This window comes from Poecilia reticulata, linkage group LG5 (genome assembly GCF_000633615.1).
Source record: "Poecilia reticulata strain Guanapo linkage group LG5, Guppy_female_1.0+MT, whole genome shotgun sequence".
NCBI classification, from domain to species: Eukaryota; Metazoa; Chordata; class Actinopteri; order Cyprinodontiformes; family Poeciliidae; genus Poecilia; species Poecilia reticulata.
Genome location: NC_024335.1, coordinates 2,785,796 through 2,797,821, shown reverse-complemented (window position 1 = coordinate 2,797,821; position 12,026 = coordinate 2,785,796). Strand labels below are relative to the sequence as shown.

The 12,026-nt window shown below is 38.1% G+C and overlaps 1 protein-coding gene across 1 annotated transcript in view; it reads right to left on the bottom strand.

Annotated features, from left to right (window-relative positions):
* tasora (transcription activation suppressor a) overlaps nucleotides 1–10,074 on the bottom strand; it is a 26,593-nt gene extending 16,519 nt beyond the window's left edge. The window contains exons 1-13 of the mRNA XM_008408344.2: nucleotides 9,530–10,074; nucleotides 7,809–7,954; nucleotides 6,820–6,912; nucleotides 6,648–6,720; nucleotides 5,233–5,324; nucleotides 5,017–5,148; nucleotides 4,787–4,917; nucleotides 3,829–3,860; nucleotides 3,645–3,750; nucleotides 1,911–2,014; nucleotides 1,689–1,792; nucleotides 1,475–1,547; nucleotides 1,149–1,223 (exon numbers count right to left, since the gene is read on the bottom strand). Coding sequence (XP_008406566.1) covers nucleotides 1,149–1,223; nucleotides 1,475–1,547; nucleotides 1,689–1,792; nucleotides 1,911–2,014; nucleotides 3,645–3,750; nucleotides 3,829–3,860; nucleotides 4,787–4,917; nucleotides 5,017–5,148; nucleotides 5,233–5,324; nucleotides 6,648–6,720; nucleotides 6,820–6,912; nucleotides 7,809–7,954; nucleotides 9,530–9,788 — 1,420 coding nt within the window. The 5' untranslated portion in view covers nucleotides 9,789–10,074. The remainder of the gene's footprint in view (nucleotides 1–1,148; nucleotides 1,224–1,474; nucleotides 1,548–1,688; nucleotides 1,793–1,910; nucleotides 2,015–3,644; nucleotides 3,751–3,828; nucleotides 3,861–4,786; nucleotides 4,918–5,016; nucleotides 5,149–5,232; nucleotides 5,325–6,647; nucleotides 6,721–6,819; nucleotides 6,913–7,808; nucleotides 7,955–9,529) is intronic.
* Nucleotides 10,075–12,026: the final 1,952 nt, after the last annotated feature.

Genomic DNA, 12,026 nt, shown 5'->3' with positions numbered 1-12,026 from the left:
GTAACACAACTAATATAATTACATTACTAAATCAGAATACCGCAAAGTCTTTATTATTTATTATCAATTTTTCCTTCTCTTAAGAATGTAGAGCTAATTAAATGATCTAAACACCTAAAGACCTTAAAGTGGTTCCAGTTTCTCTCGATGGCCAACCTGTTGAAAGTGGCAGATTTTAAATACCTTGGGTCGTTCCTGGACAGTCAGCTCAACTGTGCTGAAAACACTGACTATATTTTGAAGAACTGTTCTCAGAGACTCTACCTTTTAAGAAGACTTAGTGATCTTTGAGTGAACCAACTAGACTCTAGTTGGGAAATAAAAGTGACCCAACTAGACTCTAGTTGGGTCACTCCTATGTCTTGAATTTGGGGGGGGAAAAATCATTTTATTTATCACTACAGAAGGGTTCAGTGAATGCACATATGAAACTGGTGGGTTCGGTACCTCAAAAAAGGTTAAGAACCACTGATCTAATGTTAGATGTCTGATAGTTTGGCCTCCCTCCAGCAGAGGGCGGCGCTGGTGATCCTGAAGCAGAGCCAGTTGATACAGAAACAAAGATGGCGGCGGGATCCAAGAGAAGCAGTCCAAAAAGGCTCTGGTGTTGGAAGAAGTATAAATACTAAACAACCTCCTTAAAGTTATCAGCTTAATGTCACTCATTCAGCGGAGCTGCTTGATCTCTGTTCATGGGACTCAACTGTTTCATATATTTTATTCTTTTCACCTTTCTTCTTTCAGTTTTGTTAGATTTTATAAATATGTATAATTAATGTGAGAAAAGCACAGTTTTCTGTTTATTGAGTCAGTATTCAATGTTAAGATTTAATGGTGTTTTTTTTAATTTAGCATATTATGAAAAATTTTGCAAGAAAACAGAAAGCTACATAGAAAGTAAGAGATTAAATAATCTTGCCACATCATAATGTAAGACCTGTAATAAGTAAATTTAAGGCCAACTTATTGTCTAATGACTTTAAGACTGTTTAAGGATGCGCTGACACTCAGAGTGCTGCAGTAGCAGGACACTGGACTTCTGGTTTCTTAAGATTTTGTAAGAAGTCGTCCAGCTGCCTGACAGTTTCCGTCTATTCACACAGACGGGAACTAAACATCTAACTCCTCCCTCTCATTATTTTACTCACTGAATGTGGAAACGTCTCTGGGCTCCGGGAAAACAAACAAGGCCTGAAGGTTCCTCTTCCAGTTCTCTCCTCTCTCTGAAAACACAGAAACATTTATTAGCTCGGTGCTAGCTAGCATTTATTAGCTCAGTCTGCCATCAGTCGATGTTTGTTTTATGCAAAAACAGAAAACTATTCACACCTGTTAAACTTTTTTCACATTTTAAGTGTCAAAACCAATATAAACAAATATAACTCCATCCATCTTCCCATCAATCCCTCTCCACAGCATGATGCTGCCACCACCATGTGTTCAGATAACATGCAGCGACCCGTTCATGTCTTACCCGTCGGTGTGGCCATCTGAACGCTGGACAGCAGGAAGAGGAAACCTTTATCTGTGAGCGGATTCACCAGAACCTGAAGAGAGAAAAAACTATTTGAATTTGAATTTTGCTCTTTATTAAGAGCCAAACTGCAAGAAATAAAAGTTTGAAATATGCTACTCTATAAAAACATTGAATATTTTTCATTGCATTCTAATTTTTGAGTTTTACCCACCAGCTGTCTGGTCTCCAACTCCTGCAGCAGCATCGTTACGTTAGTGGAGGACTGATTTCTGTCAATCACCTCCAGCAAGCTGCAGTAATAGCTGTCAGTCACAACTACACACACACACGCACGCAAACACACGCACACACATACACATTTAAAAACTCACCGTAAACGAGAACAAACAGAGACAGAAATGAAGATTTAAACCCCGAGCGGTGGTTTGCTCACCTTCTTTGCTGCTGCGGTAGGTGTTAAAGGAGAACGCAGCAGAGGGAACCAGGTTGGTCACTTCATCCAACGTCATAACCGAGTCGACGTCCAACTTCTCGGGTCTGAAGGAGGAACAGTTCTTCAGAAATGAGCGCATTCAAATAAACTACCGCTGCACAATAACAAGAGTTGTTGGACAATAAATTGTGTGACAAGTTACTGCGATAAACGATAATATTGTTATTATCAGACGAATTTCAACTAATGTAAGAATGGATTAATGGAGGTATGCCCACTCAAAGATTTAAAAATAAAACTTTCATTTATAAAGAACATTTACCAATGGAACTGGAAAACATTTTAAATATTCAAAAGAAACAAAATAATAATAATAAATGCCTTTCAAAAAATAATCATTCAGCTTTGACAGAAAAAAATGGCAAAAGTGACAAGAAGTGCAAACTAACTACTTTGCGCTGGGTGTCCAATGTTTGCAGCGTTTCTCAAAATGGCGGCTTTTCAACAATATTAAAGGGGAGCGTCTCTAACGACTGTCCAAATTAAAATTAATGCGCTCGTTTTAATTTAATACATAGTTCACATGTGACGTCACACTTCTGGGAACTTTGAAGCTGACAGCCATCTTGGTAGGTATCCATAACTCACTGTCATGACAGTAGCTATGGAGTTGCTATGCCAACAATAAACTAGGGCAGTGTAATAATATCGATTTTGCGATATATATATCGACATTTTCTTTCCTAGAAAAAAAATCGATATTCATCCGAAAGTATCGTAACATTCAACTGTCACCTTGCTCACTCACTGCTTGCTTCGCTGAGAGAGTGATCAGGTCATCAGGCTTAGAGTGATTCCTTCAGATGTTAAGTGTTAAAAAGGCATCAAACTGTTCAGAGCAGGTACTTGGTGCACTTTATTTACTTTAGAAATGCATGTAAGCTACAGTTTGTACTGTTTCAATTAAAAGAAACATGTTTTCTCACCACTTCTTTGATTCATTTTGTCCRGCTGTCGACTTTAAGTCTGTGTCCAAYCAGAGCCAGGTATTGTGTAGTTGGTGCTTTTAATCAGTTTTCAGTTAAATTAATTCAATCCAACTCTATAACAGTCACAAAATGTCACCAAAATCACTCTGTTCCTCTAAAATCTGTCATAAAATCGCAAAAGTGTATTGAATTGCATTGTTTGCTGAATATCGCAATATGTATCGTATAGTGAGAAGAATATTGTGTACCGTATCGTGAGATTATTGTATCACTACAGCAGCATTCTCTTCTCATACAAGTTGATTCTGAGCAGCAGCGATTTTGTTGACATGCATTTCTCTTGCACATTGGTTAAGAGTGTCAATATAATGTCCTTTTGTTGGACTCAAAGCCACTGATCTTCTATGCTTTCCGCTGTACTTGCCTACCAAGATGGCGGTTCAGTGGCGAGCTCAGACTTGTGGAAACTATGCATCGATTTATTGCTTATTGTGGCTCAAAGGCACATCCTAAAAGAATGAGCCAAAACTAACTAACTAACTAACTAACTAACTAACTAACTAACTAACTGACTGACTGACTGACTGACTGACTGACTGACTGACTGACTGACTGACTGACTGACTGACTGACTGACTGACTAACTAACTGACTAACTAAGGAATCCTAAAGTCTTTAGGCTTCTGATGCTGAGGGGAAAACTTGACCAGGTCAAAGGTCAGAAGGTGTTCTGTGTGGGACTCACAGCCGGAGGGGAAGAGAGGGAGTGGAGCTGGACCGAAGGGAGATCTGGAGCAGAATCCGCTCGTTTTTCACCACATCTCCGGTCCACACGGTGAACTGAGCGCGGCCTGGAGGGAGGGAAGGAGGAAACGCCGCGTGAGGTCGGGTTGAAGCTAAAGAGCAGACGGCAGGTGAGCTGGGTTTACCTTTGATGCTCTCTGAGAACTGACTGCTGGACCTGAAAAACAGACCATGACGTCACGTCAGACTGAGGTTTAAAAAAATATAGCTAAAAATTACATTTAAGATCATTAAGAATTAATGAAAATACTTTATTAAAATCCCAGAGGACAAATTTACATTTCAGAACAGCCCATCCACAAACCAAACAGCGTAAGACTTGGGTAGAAAATCTGGCTAAAGCTAAATAAAAACATAACTAAACTGCTTTTTAAACCCAACGGTTGCTACAGAAGCTCCTCCCATCATGCATCTGTTTCTGTAACAGCTCCAGGCTGAAGTCAACAATTATTTTAGTAATCAATTATTCTGATGATTAATCTGATAAAAGAAAAATGATACCACTTGACAATAAGGCTCACTTAATAAATAGCTTATATATGTTATTAATTAACCTCAAAGCACTTTATAAATCATTAATAAGTGTTTATTAAGCACTAATTAAAATTTGAGGAGACAAAACTGCCACTTGAGGAGCTCTGGGAGGAAAATAGAAGATTTTTCATTTTAAATTTAACATTTTCATCACAGAAAGTTGAGTGGAGAGAAAAAGTGAATCATGCATATATTTTTGTATAGTTTTGGTTTAATTACAGCTCAAACTGTAACTAAACAGTTTGAGCTGTTTAATTACAAAAAGGCTGTTTCCTTCACCAAACAGCCTTTTTTAGACTCTCCAGTTAACAATTAATAATTTCAGTTTTATGGGTTTAGATTTAGATGTGCTGAAAAAACAGATTTTAACCACGAATGAAGTGAAAACTGTACAGCGATCGATTTTCCACTTCAACATCCTGATACATCAGGAGCAGAAACTCAAAAATCAAGTTTTTTTCCCCACTCTGTGAACACACCACATGTGAGTCAATCACATTTTTAAAACTGATCATGACAGATCTTCTGGTTTCAACCGGATCTGGGTACCTGACGGGCGCCGCGGGTTTGACGGAGAGAGGCGCGTCTTTTCCTTTAAAGTGGAAGGAGACGACGGCGCACGGACACACCTGCCGCGGCCGCTCCCGCAGCTCGTCAAACAAATACTCGTAGAAGTATTGCTGCGTTTGGAACAAGCGGAAACACACGAGGCGTCAAGATGAGACCACTGGTTGATGCTTTCAGCCCGGAACGAGCAGCTGAGCATTGTGGGAAGTCACCTGCGTGAGCTCGTAGGCGCGGAAGCAGCTGAGCGACGTGACCTTGCTGGCGTTCTTGGCGATGTGGCTATCGAAGCGAGGCGTCGGGTCCTGGAGGATCTTCATGTTTTCGTAGATGCTCTTCACCTTTCCCTGAAACCCGAGAACAAACGCTGCTCAACACTCTGAAACAAAATGGCGCTGATGATGACGAGCATCACCTGGGAGCTGGCTTACCTTCATCACCTTGAGGATGAGGAGCTCCCCGGCCGCCCCAGGGGTCAAAGGTCTCGTCTGCAGCAGGTCCGAATACCTTGACAGATAGACGCCTGCAACAACAAGCTCATTCTGACACCACACAACCTCAAACTACCTGCTGGAAGTAAAATAATGTCTATAAAATAGTTTATATAAAGAAAATATATTTTTTCATCACTTTCTCACCATATGTTAGGGATTAACCTTTGACACCCTTCAAAACTAATTTTGACTCCAATTCAGAATTAAGATAAATTGTTTTTACAAGCAATTTAAAATGCCAGCATTTATACCTATGAAAAACTAAAATAAAATAAATGTTGAAACCACAAATAAGATATAAAATGTTTACAGATATTTTTTTTTCTTTGCATGGTGACACTAGATAATTAAGTATTGGCCAATATTTAGTTATCATCAAGACTTATACACCAAGTCTTGATGTCCAATGGGATGGACAGTCAGATTTGAAAGAAATCCTGCAATTTAATGGTAAGAAACATTTTAAAAATAGTTACAAATACTATCACTGGAAATAATTCCACATTTATTAGGCTACCATAAACTTAAATGTATAATTTTGATGGAAAACAGACACTTTCTCCTCCTCATCTCTAGTTTCAGAGCAATGCTCTTCTTGTTTGATGCCTATGATCAATATCACAGGTCAATAAGAAGCTAGTCAGTAACAGAAATCATTCAAATGACATAATCCCTATTTCTTTTATTGATTTAAACCCATAAACATATATTGTGTTCATTCCATTATTATTTTTGTTTGCTTTATTTTATATATTTTATTTTCTTTAAATAAAGAATAATGTGTAAAAAAAGTAAGGCATATAAAAGGAAGGATTAAATATTTCTGCTCCCTCTTTTTCAAACAAATAATATATATATATTGGTATTTGATTTTTAAACATGTTTAAATCGAATAAAAAAATAAAATAACAATCGATAAATTATTTACTAGACTAAACTTCCATTGGTTTAACTTTCGGTGTTGTAGTTTGGCCGCCATCCAGCAGAGGGCGCCGCTGAGCACCCAGTAGTGGAGCCAACTGATTCAAAAACAAAGATGGCGGCGATGTCTCATAACGGTAAAGAAACAGTCCAGAGTCCAAGATGAGACGTAAAATTCACTTTTTGCATTTCCGTTTTTAAATATAAGCACTCGACAAGTTTTCACCGTAAATAGCGCTGATTCATGGCGGATGAGTCTCAACTTCTCAACCAAAAATTACTGATGTGTAAAGTCAGGGTAACGCAGACAAAAATGCAAGATGAGAGAAAAAAAAGACGCGACGTCAGAATAAAAATTATTGTGAGGGTTGATTTTGAGTTTTAACATTCCCTCAAGAACCGTAAACTTCCGATTCATTCGTGTCTCCTACCTTTACTCGGGTTTCCCAGCACCGTGTTTTTGCTCCGACCGACAGTTAGTCCCTTCTCACAGAGAACATGCAGCTGCAAGAGTGAAGAAAATAAACTTAAAATTAAATAGACCATAGAAAAAGCTGAATTTGTTGTCTTTATTATGAAAACATCGCTGCTTATTTGTCCTACCTTGACTGAACTAGTCACCAGGAAGCAGTAGCTCTCCTCCAGCTCCTTATCCGTCCTTCCGTCTGCTTTCATCTCTCTCCGTTTTTCCACGAACTGAAACATAAAACCATCGATTTTCTCAGCAGTTCCTTGGTAAAAACCAAGGAACTAATGTAATTGAGCAAAAACTATTCTGAACATGTTTATTTCTCTCCTTAACATTGGTCTGGACCATACGCCCAAAAAACTTCTCAGGATATAAACATTTCATTTCAGTCCATATTGATAATTATTGATTTTTTTTTTTTGTCTTACATCTGAAATACTGCTATACTGGTGGAGCTATTCACAACACTTGGAATATATTAACCAAATGTTATTAACCGGCCTTTGCTTTATGAATATTGTAATGACGACTGCAATGAGGGCTGCACAGTGGCGCAGTTGGTAGAGCTGTTGCCTTGCAGCAAGAAGGTTCTGGGTTCGATTCCCGGCCTCGGTCTCTTGCATGTTCCCTGTGCATGCGTGGGTTTTCTCCGGGTCCTCCCACAGTCTAAAAACATGACTGTCAGGTTAATTGGCCTCTCCAAATTGTCCCTAGGTGAGTGTGTGTTTGCATGATTGTGTGACCTGTGTGTCTCTATGTTGCCCTGTGACAGACTGGCGACCTGTCCAGGGTGACCCCGCCTCTCGCCCGGCACGCTAGCTGGAGATAGGCACCAACACCCCTCCCAACCCCACTAAGGGACAAGAGTGCAAGAATGATAATGACGACATAAATGGTGCAGCTTTAATTTGGTATAATTTCAGCCAGAGTTCAAGGTCATCATGTGTTCCTGCTACTAACAGTTCAGCTGATCCCTTTGTTTCTGCAGCACCAGCTTGTTTGTTTTCAAGGCTCATATATGTTCAGGAAATCACTGAAACATCTTTTTTTAAGCTGATAAGTAAAAAGAGACTTTTTGATGGATTCTGGTGAAACAAAAAGCAACAATGAGGTCGTTGCTCACTTCCTTCTCCAGCAGCTCGCTGTGGACGAGCCGAGGGTTGCTGTAAGTGAAGCAACCGGAAGAGTTGCTGTCGATGTAGCCGGACGTCAGGATGGTCTTCATGTCCTCGTACTCCCTGGACTCGGTGGAGACGAACTGGAACAGAGCTGAAGAAGAAGAGACATTTATTATGTTATTGACTAAAATGCAACAGCAGCATTCTTGAGTGAAAGCTGATGATTTGCAGCAAAGAATGCATCTGCAGCTATAAAATATTTCTACCAACATGAGAAAAATTCAGCTGTTTCATCAACATCAAAACAGTTCGGGGCTGATCTGATTATTTTTTAATTAACTGATTAATAATTAGACAACAAAAGGTGGTTAATTGGAGATTTTTCCCCCAGAATTTAAATCAGTTGAAGCTAAAACTGCCACTTGTGGAGTTTCGTGTAGTACACATTTACAGTCAAAAGCTTTTTATTTTTTTATCTTAAATGAAAATGTATATATCTTTGTACTGTATTTTTATATTTGATTAGTTGTATGTTTATTTTTGCTTTATTAAATTTGCTTATTTGTAGTGTGCCCACTAAAGCCGATAGCAGTAAACCTGGTCTGGTTTTAAAAAAAATTAAAAATAAGCAAAACAATTTAAAAAATAAAAACAAATATAAAAATTAAATGATGTAACTAAAAATACATATAACTAAAACTTTAACAAGTAAAAACTGAAATTATATATAAAAACCTGGTCTGGATGATTCTTTTGTCTTCCAATAAGACCAAAAACATTCATCACTGCAGGTGAAAGACCAAAGTGAACATTTCTGACTGTTCATAACTCTCTGACTTGAATAACAGATCACCTGTCAGGTAAATTAAAACAAATGATAATACATGAAGGTCATCAAATCTGGGAAACCTTGACAAATAAGGAGCAGCTTTGATTTCTCAAATGCAAAAATTGCAAAGCAGACGAGTCAGGCAGGGTCGTAACATTAGTTTTTGTCTGCGTGCAAAGCAAAACTTGGAAAAATATTTTTCCCTCGAGGTAAATAAAATTATCATGGCTTACATTGTTACCTTAAAGAATCAACAAAACTAGTTTCTCGCATCCTTCCATGTGAATATAATCCATTTTAAGGCTAGCGTAATGTTTATTTGCCTATTATCTATTATTATATCTGTGGTACAGAAAAATAAAAATGAATTTGAGATATTCTGTATTGTTTTGTCATTAACTACTGCACCCATAATCGGACACTCGCGCTAACTGCTGTAAAATGTAAACATGGAGGCTGTTACCTCCCTTTAGCTAGTAAAAACTACAATCTACATGAAGCCAAAAAACAAGCTTTACGGTAAAAATCAAAGTATATTTTAGTACCTACAACAGTAAAACAAGACATAGTTTTTAAATAAGTAAATATTATCACATGGTAAAACGTTTATAAGCTTGTAACTAAAGCGACTGACCGCTAGCTGTTAGCTTTGCATTATTCCATTAGCCGCTAGTTTAACAACATTAAATCTTTGAAATTAACATACAGACTGGAGACTAAACATAATCTTTTTACATAGGAGCAGAGTTACATAAATGTCACCCATGGTGATAAGCATCTAAATGCCTTGTGGCTATCCAAACTTGCAGGATAGATGGAGGTGTCCGAGAATGGATGCATACTTGTCTGATAATTGAACTCTTACAGATAAAACGCCATTAATTTGGAGCATCATACCCTTTTTCTCTTTGGTTTTCCTCGGTATGTGGAACTTCTTGGGCTCACTCGGCATATGTCGCTGGTGGACCACTTGCGGTGCTGATTTCCTCCGCTCCACGATCTTCCCCGCGGCCGCAGAGCTCAGCCTGGCCGCGGCAGGGTAGCCTCCTCCGCCAGGGGTCGAACCGAACAGCTCGCAGTCCCGGTAGCTAAAGTCCGCGGCAGTCGACACTCTCCTCACCGGACAAGCCTCTCTCCGGCTAAAGCCGTCCTCCATTGTGAGATCCTCCACTAGATCGACGCTTGCTCACTGCTGTTACCTCCAGAGCCCGCAGCGGAGGAAGGCAGCCCCGCACAAAACCCGCGCCATGCTTCCGCCGCCGAGAACGGATCTTCTTCAGTGTTAAAGCAGCGGCCAGTTCAATAAAAACTGCTTTATTGCCACCTGCTGGACAAACGACTGAGCTGCAGTTTGATCTCAGAGTACTTAATGAAAATAGAAACACAAAAATCAACTGATTTGAGCTTATAAATTGGTTCAAAAATGTTGCATTTTTCTTAAATGTTTGTATTCAGGATTTATCGTTTGAAAAATAATAAAATATCACCATGTATTTTATCCATTCTGATTCGTTTGAAAAATAATAAAATCTCACTATACATTTTATACAAAGCACAAGGCAATCGGTTTTTCTATTACTTAATACAATTAACTGATATTGCTGCGCACCAGAAAGGTTATTTACAGGTCATTTGTTGAACTTTTTAAGGTAGTATCTTATATATATTTTTTTTTAATTACAAAATTAAAGATTATTGGTATTTCAGATTACTTATTATGAATTTTCAATATATCAGTTGAAAACAGTCTCAAAACAACAATTTTACCATTTATCAAAATCATTTCTGGGACATTTTACAATCTAGTAACATTTGTTAATTGCAGCAGGTCTGTCATAGTCCACTTGAAATAAGACAGAACTAACATAAAAGTAACGTGTCAGCAAAATATACAAGCTAGTTTTGTGTTAATACTTCCTTAAAATTGATGAAAATGTATTAGTTCCACTGGCAGAAAATGCCTTTTTTAAAATAAATGTTAAGGAATTATTTATTTTAAACAAATTCCTAAATTTTGCGGAAAAGTAACTTTTGTAATGTAATAATTTGGACTCGAAAAACACAAAAATAATTTTTTGTGTGTATTTTTCTGATGCTGTAGGCCTCCCTTCCCTACTGTAGCTGCTGGGAGCCGAAGACATGGAAATCTGAATGACCACTGCTCCAGAGGTCAACCTTCTGATTTCAAACGTTGTTCTTAGTCATCATGCAATAACTTTTAACAGTCAGAAATTCATAGTCACAGAAAACAATACGGTGCATTTTTAACAATTTACTGCAATCTTTATTTGTGCGAAGACGAGAAAATGCAACAGAACACAGAAAAATGTTTATTTATATTCAATAAAAGAAAATCTGTGATATAAAGGAACTCAGTGTTTCAACAGTTTTGCAGTTTTCTGGATGATTTGTGGTGCACAGAAGCTGAATGCTTCTTCTCCATGTTTGGTTCTGGGGATGCAGAGCAGAACCAGAACTGGAACTAGAAGACCTGATTGGTCTGGAAGGTTCATAAACAACAACAGATCTTTAATGTATTTTGATGCTACAGATAAACACAAGAATAAGTTTCTCTAGATATGCTGCGTTACATTTGTAGTCATCAATCAGTTGGAAGATCCCCGCTGTAGTCCTACACATATAAGGCCGTTGTAGATAGAAAAAAAGGAGGAGTAAATTTCCAGCAATAAAATTTCATAATTCTTTTAGAAAAAACAGGAAAATTTCTGTTTCAAAAGTTTAACATTTTTGACTTTAGAAACTCAGAAAAGTGTTGTGATTTTTTTTAGCAAAATTTCAACTTTTGAAATCTCCGCATTTTTTCTATATAATTTCTGAGACTAATCTAAAATTTCAGATTTTTTTTCTAACAAAATTTCAACTTTTAAAACAAAAAACAACTCAAAAATTGTTTTTGAGTTGTTGTCCCCCCGAAGTACCTCAGGTTTTTTTGGTGGAAATTTGCTATTTTTTCTGTCTAAAATGTCCCTAAGATTCCGTCACAAAGTTCCCATTCAGAAAGTATGAACATTTTTCAAACCAGAATTTACATTTTATATGTTTCAAACTCAGGATTTTTTAAATTAATTAATCATTTTTTGATCTCAAAATTTCAAAGCTTTTCTTTTCATCCATCCATTTTCTTGCACCCTTTTTCCCTCAGTGGGGTTGGGAGGGGTGCTGGTGCCTCTCCAGCCAACGTTTTGGGCGAGAGGTGGGGTCACCCTGGACAGGTCGCCAGTCTGTCACAGGGCAACACAGAGACACACAACCATGCACACACACACTCATACCTAGGGGCAATTTGGAGAGGCCAATTAACCTGAGGGAGGAAACCGGAGTACCCGGAAAAAACCCACGCATACACAGGGAGAACATGGAGACTCCATGCAGA